At 38.0% G+C, this 19110-nt stretch overlaps 1 protein-coding gene across 2 annotated transcripts; it reads left to right on the forward strand.

Moving 5' to 3' along the window:
- The first annotated feature begins 1309 nt into the window (after positions 1-1309).
- On the forward strand, positions 1310-17785 carry LOC133517184 (high mobility group protein DSP1-like). 2 transcript variants are annotated; one of them, XM_061850384.1, is made up of 7 exons: positions 1310-2052; positions 5482-5991; positions 7458-7682; positions 8903-9066; positions 10010-10184; positions 15131-15252; positions 17588-17785. In XM_061850384.1, the coding sequence occupies exons 1-6, from the start codon at positions 1720-1722 to the stop codon at positions 15233-15235; spliced, it is 1512 nt and encodes a 503-aa protein (XP_061706368.1). In that variant the 5' UTR covers positions 1310-1719; the 3' UTR covers positions 15236-15252; positions 17588-17785. The 2 variants fall into 2 exon arrangements, with proteins under 2 accessions (XP_061706368.1, XP_061706367.1); XM_061850383.1 differs by lacking the exon at positions 17588-17785 and having other exon boundaries at positions 1311-2052; positions 15131-17041.
- Positions 17786-19110: the final 1325 nt, after the last annotated feature.

The following is a 19110-nucleotide window of genomic DNA, read 5'->3' on the forward strand; positions in this document are numbered from 1 at the left end:
TTGTGTAAACATCTTAATGCGGTTCATAGAATACATCTACTTACCAAGTTTGAACAGTATAGCTCTTATAGTTTCGGAAAAAAGTGGCTGTGACATAATCGGACAGACAGACGGACATGACGAATCTATAAGGGTTCCGTTTTTTGCCATTTGGCTACGGAACCCTAAAAAGTGATGATTTGACGTTGTGTTGTAGATTTATTTCACAACAAATCCCTGGGAATGCTCTATTAAGGACTAGTTTCCGAAATAATCTTTAATATGCTGGTATTCGTAAAGTAACAATAAAAATCTGGAAGCCTTGGTAATCGAAAAAAGCCGGAGAGACATGACCCAAGTAGTTTGTCAGGACTAGATATGTAAATAAGATATATGTATACCAGTCAACGGCTGAGCATTTCATTGCAACAAACGGTTCAATGGAACATGAACAAAGGGTCTGGAGTCGTGATACTTTCATAAAAAAAAAGAAAAAAAAAAGAATATTACCATATGAAACCTTCCTATAAGAATGGATATACAAGACTTGATAGGGCTAAGGGATTAGTGAGAGAGCTCCCATTTGACCGAAAGAGTAAGTACAGGACTCTATTGCCTCCATTCAATGAATTTGCCACGGGCCTCATTTGGTATAGTTACGCTTATGCCACTAGTAATGTAAATGCGGTAATGTACGGCGGCATCGTAAACTGTTGACTATCCTCGATTGGGCTCTTCCAAAACTTCCAGCCATATTGCTTTGTTATTGGACGGCTTTTTGACTTTGACGAATGATTCCTATTATCTTATAATAGAGTATATTTTTTCATTATAACTACACACACTACATTATAAACATTTTTTTAAAGTAATAAAGTATGACATAATAAATACAATTGATATATGTACTATAGAAAATAAATACTAAAAACAGTAATTGGATTCTTATGCAAACTGGTTATGTAATGTTGATACTGTATAACTGTATCCAACCTTTCCATTTGTGACTCATAATAATGTCCTTTATTTACGTTTACTGAATACATCAAATCTAGTTCCATGCCTTAAAATGCATTTTATTCGTACAATTTATTAAGTCTTATGTCTAAACCAGACTGGAGTTACGAACATAATATATAATTATAATGACTTAAATAAAAACAAAAGAACTTCGGTACCGACGCGGATCGCCGTAGCTGCGCTAATCGTCTTATTGACCGGTTACTGGACGAGCTTCGTTGCCACTTCGTGCGCAGTCGGTCTCTCTCTGTGTATATTCGAATGTTTTCAATGTAGCCGCTGCGCGTTGAGGGCGCCAGTGTGCACTTGTTTAGCGTCTCGTTATGCGACGTTGCCAACTGTATTGACTTAAAGTACGAAGGAACGAAGACATGTACGCGCGTGGATTGTATGTAGAACTTAAAGCCGGCAGCTTTTTGATTAAAGATCACGCAAGAATTTGCTAAATAATACTGCTAAACATTGCAAACGAACTAATAATTTATGTGATACTCATGGCAATATTGAGTTTTTGTGATAATCAAGATTTTCTGTTAAAAGTGAGAGTGAATTCACTAAAAACATAAGACCCTTTCAGTAACGAATTTATGTGAAGTATAAGTACAAGGATTTATATATTAAGAAAAGGACATGGTTGGTAGAATTTGTAGAACACAATAATCATTTTGAAGCTGCAAGGAAGGATAAAGAAACTGGTCAGCCTAAAGCGGCTATTGTAAAATGGGGGATCGGGGCGCGACGGGGGGCGCTTGGGGTGCGCGCGACGAGGCCTCGTGGTGGCCTGGAAGCGCAGGGGATCTACAGCAACAGCAGCAACAACAGCAACAACAACAACTAAATGAGGATATTGCACGAAGCACAGCTGCTGCAACGCATCAGTTATACACATATAAAATGACTGGTGGCTTTTCAAATAATGGCGGTGATAACTCTACATCTAGTTACGATTACCGCCTGGTATCTGGCTCTAATAACAGAGAAGAATCTCCTCAACAGTCGTGGTGGTATGCATCAGGATCAGTTGATTCTCACCAACAGGCATCTTCTCCGGCGGTAATTCATCTTTATTTATTTTACTAGATTGTTTTGTTTTAGGACTAATTTTCTAAAATCTTCAAATTTATTACAGGTACTCTTAAGCTTTGTAAATATAATCTTCTAAGTTTATATAAATAAAATAAATAGTGTTTTCTCGGTATCGAATATCAAAACAATGAAAGTGTTTGACGGAAAAGCACACTGTTGAAGAAAAAAGTAGTACCTATTCGTAATGTAATTAAATATGACAATATTTTCCTATTGCAAAAAACAAAGAGACACAAACTCGAATCGAAACCCGTATTTGTTGTGATTATTGTTGCAAGTGCCATTGGGCACACATGTAGGCACACTGGTTTAACGTAACGTAAGTGCATTAATACATTGCATTGCCCTTTTTGCATTATTAACAGCTGCAGATATTAATTGTGTTTAATTTACAAGACAAGACAAGACAAAGCATTTATTGCAATCATATTAAGTACACAAAATTACATAATATGTACCCTGCAAGGGCGCAGCAGTCTTATAACTAAATAACAATCTAGTACAAAGATTTACAGACAATTATTTGAGATCACAGGCAGTACTTAAGAGCTAAGTTACCTACTCATAGCATAGGTATTAATTTAACGTTCCATTATCAAAAAACTCCTGCAGCGTATAGAAAGATTTGTCTTTTAGATGTGTGTTAAGTGCTTTATTGAATAATTTTGAATTTTCTATTTCTTTTATTGACTGCGGAAGTTTATTAAAGATTTTTATGCACATCATGTGTGGTCCGGAGTGAAATATTGTTAAGGTAGAAGTGGGCAAGGAAAGGAAGTTATTTTGGCGGAGATTTAATGGTTTTGCATGTCGGTCTTTTGCTTAATATTATAATATTAAAAGTAATTAGATAGGTTATTAAGAAATTAAGAATTTGATGAGATAAACCGCTGAAACCATACGCTTCCATTTGAACAAAAATGTATTAGGTAATCTTTAATTTATTAGTCAATCACTTTTTATAGAGCTACATAATTTACCCTGGTGTTATTTACTAAAATTCACTTAATTAATTGCATCATTCATTTCATTCCATTCACTCACAAAAGACATTTTGCACTTACGGTAATTTTTATTTTAAATGTCGACTCCATACATGTCATTTTTAGGGTTCCGTACCCAAGGTAAAACGGGAACCTATTACTAAGACTCCGCTGTTCGTCCGGCCGTCCGTCTGTCTGTCACCAGGCTATATCTCATGAACCGTGATAGACAGTTGAAATTTTCACAGATGATGTATTTCTGTTGCCGCTATAACAACAAATACTAAAAAACAGAATAAAATGAATATTTAAGGGGGCTCCCATATAACAGACATTATTTTTTTGCCGTTTTTATATAATGGTACGGAACTCATCGTGCGCGAGTCGGACTCGCACTTGGCCAGTTTTTTTTTATCGCGACCTGTAATAGTGAGCCACGATGAGATGAAATTTAACGAGACCACGAACCAGTGAGTATTATAAATATTCTTTGCCACGAACTACTAGTTGGCTTGGTCTGACTTTACACTAAAGCCCTTGAAAAGAGAGCGTTTTATGAATCAAATACTTTTATGAATAAAAAAGGTTTCGGAGCGGCGACAGAATGTCTATATTTCTATATGAATATGACACTGACACATGACATGACGTGACAGCTTGCCAATCAAATCTATCCTATCTATAGCAATGCCGCCATAGCCGAGCAGAGGGAAAAATATTTGAGTGGTAAGTACCTGACCTGCTAAAAGTGCTAAACTTTATTTAATACGTCAATTCTTAATTTTGGTTCAAGTAACGGCAAAGGTGGTGTGTGATATAGAAAATAGTCCATCCACTACGTGTGTTTATTTGATAATTAGTACAATGCTATGTGTATTTCACGATATTGACACACATTGATATCCGTCCGCTTTTCTACTCAATCTTGTCCACTTTGCCGGTCTACGGCATCCACGGGTGAGATTAACCTAACCTAATAAAATAAAATATAATTTTACTATAAAATCGTGAATAGTGTGTTGTCTTGATTATATCTTTGTTAGCAATTTATTATTTTAAGAAGTATTCATAGGACTTTCGGCATCTTAGGCGGTGGAGGTTTAGGTATATAGATCTTCGAAGCTACTATGTTTTGAAAATCCCTATTTGAAAAAAAAAACTTCAATGTAGAGTTAGGATCCACCTACAAATGTGAATTCAAAAGCTTCAGGTGTAGGTGGTACTTGCCTTAACTTAAGTATTTGCCCACAACACAAACTAGGCTAGAGTCGGTCAGGACCGAAGAACTAAAAGGGAATGAAATCCCACCACAGACTGAAAGGATCATCTTAAGCACTCTTAATCGGTCTCAGTCCTTTAGTTCAGTAGTCAGTACCTAGTAACAAATCAGTCAGGAGTGAATGATCGGAATAAGACAAGGTCAAGAAAGTCGCTAGCTCACACTCTCACTCTGTTTATTTGATTGATATTTGTTCCTGAAGTAAAGGAACTAAAAGAACGAACTAGTTCCTTTGACCGAGATCGGAGTGCTCTTTTTAAAGACCGAGCGGGCACAACTCTATCGCAGACGTTATTGAGCTTAGTGTGATAGGTTGATTTGTGTGTGACAATCTTGTCTTTTTTATTGGCTTGCGTGGGGATATACATCCAACACTTAGAGGCCCTTTGGAGAGCTTTAATGTCATACAGATATTTATTTATTATTATAATATAATCAATATTGTTCTTTAGCCTATCAATTGTTAATTACATAAATTGTGCCATTAAGTAGGAACAAAAAAAATACACATATAAAGGTGGTTTGAGTATATATTTGAAAGCTTGAAGCAGCAAAAAATAATGAGCATGTGTTTTGTTATATCAGCTAAAACTCTTTTATATTATCTTATCGCTAAAGTTACTCATAAAGACGGGTGTTTTTTTAGGAAAACTTGATTTAAAGCAGATGTAACAAAACACGTGTACATTATTTTTTTCTGTTCTCAAACATATACTCAAACAAGCCATTAACTAGCAAGTTGCTTGACCATCACTTTCTATAGGAGTTAGAAGATTTAGTAACTTTTTAGTACTTTGGAGGACAATTTCTCCCAATAGGTTGAGTTTGGGCAGCTAAAAAAAATACGTGTCCGTTATTTTAGACTACTCTATAACATATATAAATATAAATCAAATCGGAACCGGATAGTTGGGTACCTTTCCTTGTTAGTCAGAATTTAAAATTGGTTTATGGATTATTTCTATAGTATTTTTAACTCCTTGTACTTATACTTGTTTTATTTTAAAACATTAAAATGACCTTTGTATTGCTTGTTTATATATAGAATATTATTTTACCAGAATTAGCCTCTTTAAATTCTCCAAGTAGAAAAAACAACATTGAATATTTATATATTTTTGTTCATTGTTACAGTCCCAGAACCAGTCGAGTCCAGATCCGGAGCAAGGCACACAGCAGGCAAATGGTATTCAGAGTCATCAGTCCTTGCAGTCGCAGGAGCAGAATCAGGCCATACAACAGCAAGGCCAGATACAGCAGCTCATCCAACTGAACCTAAGGAAGGAGTTGCAGCAAGCACAGACTTTGCAGCAAACCTTGCAACAGCAGCAGCAGCAAAATCAACAACAAACATTGCAGCAGATGCTGCAACAACAACAACAGCAACAACAACAACAACAACAGCAGCAGCAACAGCAACAACAACAACAGCAACAGCAACAACAGCAGCAACAGCTGCAACAGAGTTTACAGCAGACATTGAGCCAAGCTCAAGCGCAGGCCCTCGTACAAGCGCAAGCTGTGTTGCAGCAACAAGTTGCTCAGACATTGCAGCAACAGCAACAAACGCTGCAGGACCACTTGCAGGCTGTACAGCAACAACAAATACAGGCTGCATTGCAACAACAATCTGCAACATTACAAGTAAGTACAAATTTTATGTGCTGTTCTTTTGCACATGATAGCTTGAAAAATCATATCACTAATTGACCACTCACATAGGTGGCACTACGATGAACAACATTAGCTATGTAGATGATATGTCGCTGCTGTGTCCATCAATCAGTGCAAACTTTTAAAGGTGTGTGAAGATTGTCACTTATGGTCTGAGATACAACAAGTAAGAGTGAGCTGTTAGTTTTTAAAGCAGGTAACAAGGCTTTTGGCGAACTACCACCTGTCAGCTTATGTGGTATCTCTCTTAAAAGGTTGGCGCGATAAGTATCTTGGATACTGGGTGACCAATAATCTCCAGTATGTGGACATAAAGAGGGAGCGCAAAGCATTAGAGGTACATTGTAATATGTTGTCTTGCAGGTTTGCGCGGTGTAATGGGAATTTCAAAATAACACTATTTATAGCGTTTTGCCAGACCTTTTACACAGAAAGCCTGTAGACAAATTATACTAAAAAGACCCTCAATACCCTGCGTGTCTAGTATTACAATGGGTTCCAGGGTGCTGTTGGGACTGCGTCGTTTTTGTATCGCGTCATACATAGCGCGCACTGACTTTTTGATTATTGCATGGAAATAATACATAATAGAACTAACTGCCTCCTTGATGCGTCGCGTGTGTGACAGTTCCAACAGCCTCTTGCGCCTAGTGTTAGAGTCGCCTGTTTGTGCCTTCAGGAAACACACTGGGATGATGTACATATGGGATCCAGAGGCATAGTTTAAAATTTATTATATTTAAGTATAGTTTTAACTAATATAGGATTAAGGAAATGTACACTAACACTATGGACATTGTATGAAATAAATCTATTGAATTGAATACTTATAAACACTCTGTGATCAAAATACAGAACATGACCCCAACAAGCATTGATATTGGTGCCCATTAAAAGCTGCATGTAATATCATAACAGGATTTTTTTCCCATGCAGGGAAGGAAAAATTCATGAATCATTGTTTTACCTTGTCCTTACTGATACTTTTCATAGCCATTCGATCAAGAACATGCATGATAGCTAAATTAGAAATGATAACAGTGTGGGTTGTTGGATAAATATTAAACACCATGGGCTTATTTTACAAGCTTTTATTTACTTTCACCTATCCTGTTGGCTGTATGTAATCAAATCTAGTAAGCTAAAGTATCTATCCATACACCATCCACAATACATCTGCTGGTGCCTTATATACAGATTATTATAAGCCTGTCTGTATGTACTCATTAAATCTTGCAAGCTAAATTAGACCCTTACCATCATTGATTGAGCTGACATTTCACATACTTATATGTATACGTTATGGGATGATGGAAACAGGTGGCCATTGTGTTGGAGTTTCTTAGAATTGTCTTTATGAGTATTAGTTGGCTGTTGAAATAAAAGTCAGTTAGCGGCAAAAAAACAATTGACAATTTCTTTTTTATATTCGTCAGGAGCTGCAGCAGCAAGCCCAGCAGCAACAGCAGGCATTAATAGCGCAGTCGGCGAATAAGACCGCCGCGAAGATGCCGCGCGCACGCGCGTACAACAAGCCGCGCGGTCGCATGACCGCCTACGCCTTCTTCGTACAAACCTGTCGCGAGGAACATAAGAAGAAACACCCTGATGAGAATGTTGTGTTTGCTGCCTTCTCCAAGAAGTGTGCGGAGCGATGGAATGTAAGTTTTAAGCTGTTATAATTATGCATTCTTTATAGAGCAGACCTGCAGGAAAAAAAACCTAAGAAGAAACACCCCAATTAATGTTGTGTTATCTGTTCTTCAGGAGTAATGTTGTGTTACGAGTAATACTTTGCTTTGGAATGTATAGGTACATATTTTAACTGTCATATTAATACGCTCTTCGAGTAAACCTACAGCAATGAGCATAAGAATAAACACAACACACAAGGGGGTGTGTCGTGTCTGCTGCCTTCTCAAAGAAGTATGCAGAGCGATGGGTCGAAAGTATTTGAGCTTTTACATAATGAGAACACGTTATTTGTGCTGACTTGTTGCAAAGACCATAAGAAGAAACACTCCAACGAGAATGTTGTGGTCACTTGCAAAAGATCCAAGAAGTATCACTTTGTTTATGTATGTACTTGCCTGACTGCTATCACAGGCGCAAGATGCCTTTTACACATGTATATTAAAGAGCAGTGTCAACTAGTGATGTCTTCTAGAGGGTTAAAAAATTTCATTTTCATCTAATTTTTTTAAAATTCATGTTACTGCTATTATTTAAAATAGCAGTAACATGAAAGTTTTCAGACGTACAAAGCTGAAATTTTTAAATAATAGAGCCATGTAGTTCAGACTTTTAGTCCATATTACGTTAAGAACAATCAAACAAATAATTATATTATTCACTTGTATGATGCTATTGATGGCACACTATAACGATTGAATAAAAACTCTTCAAGTATTAATTTTGTTTTTTCTGGTATAAAAAAAATCTCAGGAACAATACTATAAAGGTGACAAGGGGAGAGGGGCAGATGAGATGACCGAATGAGATGGTCTTTTGGATAGTGCTGCGTCAACATCAAGCACCGTTGACGACGGTGCCATGGCTACACAACTGAGAGTTTGTGCAGCTTTACTGCTGCCGTGTGTGTGCTCGACCCAGCCGAGGTTTACCTGTGCAGTTCAACTGTACAAGCAAAACTGCGCAGGCACACCGTAACGTGTATGGCCAGCTTTATTGGTATTCTCCACCAAGGCATGGTGGGTAACAATGAACCTAACTAAATTACGTAGGTTTTTTGGTATGTTCAGTCAGTTAAAACTTGTTTTTAATTTCGTTGCATTGCGTATGTTCTATCCTTCACGGGCGCACGCATTGCGGCAACTCTATAGTATACTTGCTTTGAGGAACAAACAAATTTCCTTGGCAGACGATGTCAGAAAAGGAGAAGCAGAGGTTCCACGAGATGGCAGAGCAGGACAAGAAGCGGTACGACCTGGAGATGCAGAGCTACGTGCCGCCGAAGGACGTGAAGATCGGCCGCGGGCGCCGCCGCCAGCAGTACAAGGACCCCAACGCGCCGAAGCGATCGCTGTGAGTTTATGGTCGCGTCACTTGCTACTGTCACATTTTACCGTAGGGGGAATCCGCGAGACATGCCCAGATGGGAGACATAAACCATTTGATTAAAAAAAACGCCAAATATATAAAATATTTTGTAATAATATCACTTATTTTTGGCACACGCCCGAGTAGACATCGCTAGGTCATATTAAAGTGCTGATAAAATAAATAAGTACCTATTTTGTTTTTGGCACTTTTTTAATAACATGGTGGTCTTATTAGGTTTTTGAAGAAACTGGAATTGCCATAGAAGAGATTAAATAGTTTGAAATGTTATGATTGTTTTAAAAGACATCCAATTTTTAGGGTTCAGAATGCGAAGGGTGATGATCTGAACCTAAGCTTTCATCCTTCGCCTGTCTGTCAGCTAACTGAATCTCAAGAACCATATTTAGATAGACCATTTAAATTTTCTGAGAGTTTTTATGTTGTTGCTATAACAACAAATTTATGTATTTATTTTCACTACACCAGCTCGTAAATGCTCTCTTTAATCTTAAAAAACTGATCAGAATGTTTCATTTTATCCACAAGAGTGGTAAAAGTAAGTTGATCAAATTTTATGTTTTTTCCTCATATTGACTGGTAGAATTTACTTAAATTTATGCTTGATTTTAAATTATACATATTTAATCGCGTTGATTTGGGTTTGATTTGTAATGTTTTACAGTTAATATTTTCGTTGCGTTGGTGTAGTAAAAATTTTCGTGTTTCACTCGGTAGCAAAGTTTGTTTAACCAAAGGAACGATCCTTGAAACACTCGCAATGTTCAAGATTCCACATATCGGACCGAATTTTGGATTCTTTCGCTTACTGTAATTATAAAAGTAAAATAATTAATTGAGGGTTGTTCCAAGGAGGGGGATATGAAGAGTTATTGTGGTATCAGTACTGAAGTTGCTGTTCCAACAGGTCGGCGTTCTTCTGGTTCTGCAACGACGAGCGCTCGAAGGTGAAGGCCAACAACCCCGAGTACTCGATGGGCGACATCGCCAAGGAGCTCGGCCGGCGCTGGGCCGCCGCCGACCCGGAGACCAAGTCCAAGTACGAGGCGCTCTCCGAGCAGGACAAAGCGAGATATGACAGGGTAAGCCGATCGACTCACTATAAAAGAAAGAAAGAAAAAAACATTTTTACCATACCAACTGGTAAAGGCCTTCGTGATTGTCAAAAACTAGTTAAAAAGTTGCATTTTATCCACATGTGGGGCAAAGTAATCAGATGCAAATTTTGAGTTCTTTCCTTAGCTGGTAAAATTGACTTTCAAATGATACATTTTTTATTGTGTTCATTTGGATTTGATTTGTTTTTTTTGGTATTCCATAGTTAGTACTTTCTTTGCGTTGGTGGTGAAAAATTTTGTGTTTCACTCGGAGGCAAAGTTTGTTTAACCCTCGCAACGCTCAAGACTCGCTACGCTGGTGGTACAGTTTTGGAGTCTCGCTTGCTCGGGTTTCGTTATTAGCACGAGCGGTTAAACAACAACTTTGCCCCCTTGTAAAACAATAGTTATTTACGATACAAGTGCAGAAAATAGAAAATTCGTAATGAGTGGTAATAAATTAAAACACGACCGAAGGGAGTGTTTCAAATCGACACGAGTTGCGAATTACCTATTCGCACGTGTATTGTACAACGTTTTACGGTACATATGGCTTTTTAAAGTTTCGACATATGCGCGGAAAGTGTGAAATTAGCTTCATATGTACTGTAAATAACTATTATTTATCAATATAAAGACTCCGTCACACAGACGCGGAAGCGTTCTGGAGCGGGGCGGTAGCAAGGCGGTTATGTCATATTGAGTGTAGTCGGCGGATTGAAAGCGTTTTGATCGCGGACCCGCGTTGGAATCGCGTTGTAAGTAACTACGGCTACTAACCTCAATTTGTAAACCGTATTTCTGTAGTATTTGTATCTTAAATGTTGACATGAATATTGTCTAATTGGGACCGTGTATGGTGGGGGTAAGTAAAGCGATCCCAGCGCATAAGGTAGTAAAAATTAGAACTAACTGCGGATAGCGTCTTTAACATTTAAGAATAAGAATAAGAAACCATTTATTGCCACACAAAATACAATGTTTCACTTAAAAATAATAATAATAGGCATGCGCGGCAAAAGGAACGGACTCAGCGTACGCTGCGTCAGCCATTTTATTACAAATTGATTGCGCAGCGCTGATTTTCAGTCCGTCCCCTTCACTGAACCACATTGATATGACATGCGGGTTAATTTATAATTTCGTACAAGTTATATGGCTCGAAATGAAACTTTAATTTATGATTACTCCTGAAATACTCATTTAAATCGTATGGTGTAGTGGACCATTGTAATCTGTATGAAATGCTTAATATAAATATTTAATTTGATAATTATTAATACAGTATCCGTGTAAATAGCTTTGAAAATGCCACATACTATGTGATCTTTTTCTAGAAGTTAATATTGGGTATAGTAAGTTATCCTTAAATGATAAACGTTCAACATCGCGGACTTTTATGTAGACCCATGAAAGAGAGACAACCCCACCATACATTGTGTTGTTATAGCTCAAACGGATTAGGCAGCGTTTTCGATTAAAGCTCCTAGCCAGCATGTTTTTTTCCGACAACATCGTTATATTTCGACCAATTTACACAAAACCTTAACAAGTTATATACCTAAACCTCCCTCATGAATCACTCTATTGATATGTGAAAGTCGTATGAATATCTGTTCAGTAGTTTTTAGTTTTATAAGATGTAGTGCATTGACGTTTTCCCCTAAACTTGTGGACGCTAGGTTGCGTGACAGTCGTGCACATAGCGAATACACTCGATCCGAAAAACCGCTCCGCCTCCGATCCGCGCTCAATGTGACGGGCGAGCGATGGCGTCCGCGCCGCTTCCGCCCCGCGTCGGTTCCGGATTCGGTCGGCGGATCGAGGGCGCATTGAAGGCGGCGCCGCGCTTCGGCAGTGTGGCATAGCTCATAACGTTCTGTACATTCGGAGTTGCGCGGATCCGCGTTGGTTTCGCTACCACGTTGGTATGACGGAGCCTTAAAACTTAAACACTAAAATATTGGTACCGGTGGAGTGGCTGCAAATGAACACCATATAACAATTGTTCTTAAGTTCTTAACCACTCGTCAATTTGGAAGTAAAATACTTATGACGAACAAAGAGTTCTGTTTATAAATTCGCGAACCACTACGGGTACATCCAGGGACGGCTGGTTAAGAACCGCCGCATTTTAAGCACCATGTTCAGTTCACGTGTAATAGATGCTGCCAGACGCGTGGACCCAGTAATAAGGATAATATATTGCAAGCAAAATGTTAAGTTTCGTTGTTCTCACTGTCATGTATCATTTTCCAGGGCATGAGTTTAGTTTACATATTAGTTGAAGGCTGGGCCACCTTATGGCTTATATTAGCGACTTACTTCATATTGGGCCACGCTTGCTCTATATAATGATGATGAGGAGGGCCGCCAGGCTTAAAAATCGGTCGGCTGTCGGCGTTCATGCAACTGTAATATGTCAATTAGCCACTTTCAGTGTTTAACAGTAACACAATAGTTTACTGCGACATAAACGCATATTGCTTGTGTCAACGCAACCTAACGTGGATATATAGGCAGGTTTTTAGAGAAAATACGTTCTTATACTATCACACTTAGGTGTTTCACTATTTACTATTTGTCCCTGCTCGAGACAAGATCACTCTTGTTATTTGACAGCCCGATGGGTTTAATACTGTCAGTTGGGACTACACAGGGCGCTTATAAACTAAAACTATAGTATAATTTAATCATCTTTAATGGAACTTCATCGTTTAAGTAGCATTACATGAAATTGTCTACCATTGTCCCGTACAAACACGAATTTTCTGAAAATTTGCAGGTACAAGAGTTTCCTTTCTATATATTTTTATCAAAAATATGTACGGAAAAATAATTGCCTACTTTAAACGCCGAAATAAAGTCGTAACACAGGAAATGAAATGCGTCCGTAGGGGACAGCCCGTGGAATTCCCCTTAAGAGGAAAGGGGACGGCCACTTCTCCATTAAAACGTAGTCCTCAATTTCCGCTCTTTATAAGTAAATAAATGAATATATTTTTGCATAATTTCATATATATTAAACATAGTTATGCCCCTACGTTTGACTTTTATAGATTTAATTATTGTAAAAATTAGGAGCGTAAAACTAATTTCATACAAATTTTCAAATAAGCGTAACTCTTATAATAATTAAAAATTCGAATAAAGTCTAACGTAGGCACATAGCTGTGATTGATATACAACCAATTGTGTCAAAATATTTTCTATAATGTTAATATTCAGAGACAAAAATGAGGACTACGTTTGTACGAAAAGGCGATTTCGCGCGTGTCCTCCACTTTCGTCTTAATCGTCTGGCAACTTGTAATAAATAGCACTTGTATTGTATTGTAATGCGGGCGATTTTCCGCAACTCGACGACTGACGCCTATTTTGCATGAAAAAAAAAGCGGCCCAGTGCGAGTCGGACTCGCCCATGAACGGTTCCGTACCATTTATGACGTATTAAAAAAAACTACTTACTAGATCTCGGTCAAACCCATTTTCGGTGGAAGTCTGCATGGTAATGTATATCATATATTTTTTTAGTTTTATCATTCTGTTATTTTAGAAGTTACAGAGGGGGGGGGGGGGGGGGGGCACACATTTTACCACTTTGGAAGTGTCTCTCGCGCAAACTATTCAGTTTAGAAAAAAATTATATTAGAAACCACAATATCATTTTTGAAGACCTATCCATGTTTCACTATGAAAAAAAAAAATTGGAAGGTACAATTTGAGTTCTTTCAAACTTCACTTGGTCACTAGACTTTGAATAATTTGGAATATTTTAATGAGTTCTGTATCTGTATAATAACTTGCACTGTCACATTAACAGTAAGTATGTGTTCTTTCACTCTCACTGAGCGTAAGTGCGAGCGAGATGGAAGTGCGTGCCTAGAAACGCGGATATCATGTTTTTTAATTTTTTGTACGTTGTAATAAAAAAAGTAATCGATACGTTCCCTCTAACATGATATTGCCGGTTATTAGAAACAATTTTCATATTTTTAAAGTGCATTTTAGACATATGTTCGTGATTTAGTTCTATCGAGCGAAAGTCACAAAAGCTGGATTCGAATCGATACAGTCCCTCGCTCGAGAAATGCCTCAAGATTGCTAATTAAATTTATGGCGCCAAAAAAGCGCTATGAGTTTTGAAAAATTACGTTTTTTGACCCTACCGCACCTTAATAAATTAATTCTTGGTGCACTTAATCATATTTGGATTTTGTATATTTTTTTTATAAATAAGGGAGAGTCGGTTATATCGTACCAGTTTTTACTTAAACGTGAATATTCACGAAGATAGTTAAAAATGTGTTTGAATCTGTATTTGAAAGTTCAGTATCTTGGACCCCGTTATATGTATTTGTTTTTAAATATGTATTGTTAATTGCGTATTTTTAACTCATCTATATCACAAGTTCATCATATCCTCATCATATCACCTTTTATTGCCCACTGCTGAGCATAGGCCTCTCTTTGAGTACGCCACTTATCCCGGTCCTGAGCCAATCTCATCCAGAAGTGACCCGCAATCTTCCGAATGTCGTCCACCCAACGAACCAACGGACGCCAGGCACTTCTTTCGTCTGAAAGAGGCAACCATTCCGTTAATATTTTGGCCCACCTGCCATCACTCTCCTGGCAACATGTCCCGCCCAGCTCCATTTTAATGTAATGACGAGTCCGACGTCTTGCACCTTGGGGCGACGTCGGATCTCGACATTCCTCACTCGGTGTTGAAGTTTGATGCCGAGCATGGCGCGATCCGTGGCTCTCTGTGCCAATCACAAGTTAGGTTGCTCTAAGCCCACATCAATAGTTAGATGAAATCCGACGTAGATCCCGTAGTTATGCATTCTGTTAAAAAACAAACTTATACAGACAGTTTTCCCTTTCCCTTTCTACTGTTTTCATTTGATTATTTTCATTGTCCGTAGGAGATGACGGCGTACAAAAAGGGGCCACTAGGCTTAGTCCAGCAGCCGCAGCACCAGGAGGTCGAGGACGTCGGGGACTTCGAGGCCGACGAGGAGTACAAGTGAAGTGTTCGTGACTAGTGGTATCGTACGGAACTGTTCCTTTGCGTATGGTACTGTCGGCCCGGCCGCGCGTTCGCAGCACAGAACTTTACATACAAACCTATCATTTCCTCGAGATGCCATGTCTATATGCGTCTATATTGTTAATTATACTTTTTTATACTTGGTTTGAAAAATTTCCCTTTCACAGTTACTTTCGTTGATGGCTCCTATAACAATAATTAAAACATTTACCTATGGTTAAAAATTAAAACCAATATTTTCGTTTACGTGTGACTTTTTAAGACCTGAATGGAACAGATTTTGGTCAAAATATTTAAATATTAGATTAATTGGACCATAGTTGTTATTCTGGATTATTTTTAGGAAGTTTGAAGGTACTTAGTTTTCCAACTAACCTGCTTTCTTTACTGTACTCATCTCTAATCGTTTGAATGCTGGACACATGTCATCTTTACCCTCGTTTTATCCATCTCGCGAAATGAATGTCATTGTAACAGTTCTGTGTTGCGGCAACTAGCGAGAGAACGCTCAGGGCCTTATTGTTTGATTTTGGCAGAATACTCGTGTGGTACCTGTACTGGTTGCAGGAGGCCAGTATTAATTCAACATTAGGCTAATACTAAATTGCTATGCGTCCAGGTTAGTCAAGTTTATTGACATTGGAGCAAAAATTGATATAGCCAGTTTGGAAAAAGATGAGATGTCAAAACGTAGTGCTTGTATTCAAAACTTTTTTTTCTCCACACTTGGGCCCTCTACTAACTTAGCAGGAAGGATTCAGTGCGGCATTAGTACTGCTACTTGATTTCGGTTGGGGGGGGGGGGGGGGAGAGAAATACAGTGCACTGTATCGATACTAAACCTACAAGTCAGTCTGGTGCCTCACGTGTACAGTATTCTTTGGGTATTAAAATATGAATACTTCTTATGTCGTTAAAGATGGTGAGGATAGATTCTTAAATTGTAATTCTACATTGACATTGGATCACAGCCAAATTAGAAGTAGCTGAGAAGAGATTGGGCCCAGTTTTAGCTACAATTTCTCGCAATACAAACTGCACCTGAAAATTCATTCAATTGTATGAAATATTTTCAAACAATAGTTAATGACTTTTCTCGTGTATTTAATTACTGCACTTACGCAATGTACTTCAGAATGTACGCAATTTTTGCTCCGATTAGAAGAGACTTGTTGTGCGATGTCAGATGTAATGCGAATTTTGCGGTACAGTAGATGAATCTGTGGGACATGGTAGCGTATTGTTGTGATGTATTACGTGAAAGTGTTCCTATAAGGGTAATTATTGTAGCCTTTGTTCCGAATCAATTTCATGGGCACATACATATAAATGACAGTAAATTATATTGACTTTTCTATTGGTCTACCAAGTGGTAAGTACCTAAGGTGGTGGCTAAGTTATTATGCTTATTTATAGTCTGGTTGAAGGCTTGCCCTGCGCGCGGCTGTTTTGTATTATGGTAAATTCATTACTTGAACTAGATTTCGTCCCAAAGCTAAGCTGCCAACCAGAAAACCACTGCGTAACTACTTTAAAAACCACCTTAGTTATTTAGCAGGCCTAGTATGGTTGCAGTATTCGGTCAGATAATGGAAATTACATTAAAATCTACAGCCAATTACCGGATAGTAAATATGTCCACGGAATTGAACCGGTGGATGACATATTACCTACTTACCTGGATGTATAGTTAATCTGAATCTATGGTTTTATACTTCAAAGGTTGACCCAGTTTGCCTTGAAACTTTTATACATTATTCGTATATTTTTATACAATCACATGCCACTGTGGTCATGGTCATAAATCAACTTTGATTTCTAAGATTCTTATAAGGATTTATTTTAGATCTACCTCTCAATTTCTGGTACAGTCAAAGTCTACACTATGTACCTTGTCAACGGAGCAAAATTATCTAATCTTCCATACGCACTTGACAATAAAGTTCGTGTTCACATGTTTTTGTCCCTTAAGTATCGGTACTTTTCACCGTGACTGTAGATTGGAGTACACGAATTATTAGCATTCTTAATATTATTAGCTAACTTAAGATACTTGTGCTAGCGATATATTAATGATCATGACCACAGTTTAGAGAAAGTCATTGTTGTGTAGAGAATACAAACAGGAGTATCTTTTCAAAAGGGCTTATTTCCACTCTAAACTTTTTTCAAGAAAACGAGAACAACAAATCCACGGTTTCCATTTCGTAATTATTATTTTATTTTCGATATTGTACTAACGTAAGTTGACATAAATACGTTTCTTCATCTATCTAAATAATTATTTCAATTACTATTGATAGAAAGGGGTTTGGTGGTGTTCCCTTTTCAGAGCGCAGACCCATCGGGTTCAGGTTCCCAATGAGATGGCAGTCTTATAAGATGATGATGGGTTCGGGCCTGGCTGATCAGGACAACAAACAACTCTTCCAATAAGATTTTTATTTAGCACACTACTCTCTGCTACTCTGTAGAAGGTATATATACTCAGTTGCCTTATCGAGTAACCGATGAAGTCCGTAGTATCTTAGTAATATCTTTATTGTTTATGTACAATTATCTTTATTGTTTATGTACACTAATTATTACACGGAGTTCATATACTTGTTACGCGATCGTATAGGTGATACGAATACGGGCGATAGGACGAGGTTCATTCCACACTGGGTTTACGCCTTACTTATTCATGAACTGTACCGTGTATCACTCGGATTTCCACCATAAAGGGTTTACTCAATGTGTGGTCAGAACGGTGTAGTCCGTACTAAGTAAGGAGTTAGCTTTAGCACCGTTGTCTAAGTAGATAGCCTAGCGATTGGAATTAACATCATAGAGGGTTTACACAATGTGAGATAGTGAGTATCGTCCCTAGAGCGAGGCGATGGCTTGGAGCCGACCCGGTAGTCAACTAATTTGGTCCGTGACCCGGCGACCTGTTTATACTACTTGACAGCGTGGGTGAAGCGACGCTCTCGTGGCTCGGCGCCTCCCCGCGGGGTGTAACGAACGGTTGCATTGTAGATATTTGAACCTTTTTTTTAGAGAAAAAGAAGAGACTTTGGAACTGAAATCTTAATGAAACAGCGTAAATTTATGTTTTAAGCAGAACTGCATTGATAGTTAAAAAAAAGAAAAATGGAAATAAATCCTTTTGAAAAGACACTCCTCAAACCGATTAAATACATTTGAAAGGTTATTTGGAAAATAGTTCCACGTAAGGAATTGTTTGATCTGTTAGAAAATAATAATAATTGTGATTAAATAATTATTACACGTTGTGTTTACGTGATATTTCTGTCTCTTATGAAACATGTCCTGAGAGGTTTGGCTTATTCATATGGGTGAATAAAAGAATTATCTATCACCGGTCAATCGATTTTATCAACGTCATCTAATGTTAAAATCAGTTATTACAATGCACCGAAATTCTCTTACTGAAGCAAAATGCCTTGCGGCCAAATCTAGCAGTTCCCTAACGGCCAGGAGGCCAATTCGGACGTACATTTTGATATCTAAATGATATAATGTTGTTATCATTCGCGCGTGCATTTCTCTCGCACCTGTCGACACGCCATGATGTCGAAATGTAAGTTTATTGAAACAGCCTCCTGAATAATTGTATGTTTCTGCGTATCTAAAGTCAGACTAAGATAAGTTGGCAGCGATTTTGATAGCCCAGACGGTGCAAGTGTTAAGGTAAACGTCATAATTTCATAGAAGTTTGACGTTTAAAATAACACGTGCCCTGTCTGGGCTACCAAAATCGCTGCCAACTTAGCTTGGTCTGACTTTATATTTCATCGTTGACATCGTTTTTCGCCGTCATTGCCGGCATTACATTCAATAATTCTATTG

The sequence above is a fragment of the Cydia pomonella genome, chromosome 4, assembly GCF_033807575.1.
Source record: "Cydia pomonella isolate Wapato2018A chromosome 4, ilCydPomo1, whole genome shotgun sequence".
Taxonomy (NCBI): Eukaryota; Metazoa; Arthropoda; class Insecta; order Lepidoptera; family Tortricidae; genus Cydia; species Cydia pomonella.

Bases quoted from the DNA above. Each gene is read 5' to 3' on its own strand.
- LOC133517184 (XM_061850384.1), top strand. From the start codon at position 1,720: ATGGGGGATCGGGGCGCGACGGGGGGCGCTTGGGGTGCGCGCGACGAG. The intron at 5,992-7,457 runs GTAAGTACAAAT...TATATTCGTCAG, and splicing joins AACAATCTGCAACATTACAA to GAGCTGCAGCAGCAAGCCCA. The intron at 7,683-8,902 runs GTAAGTTTTAAG...TTTCCTTGGCAG, and splicing joins AGTGTGCGGAGCGATGGAAT to ACGATGTCAGAAAAGGAGAA.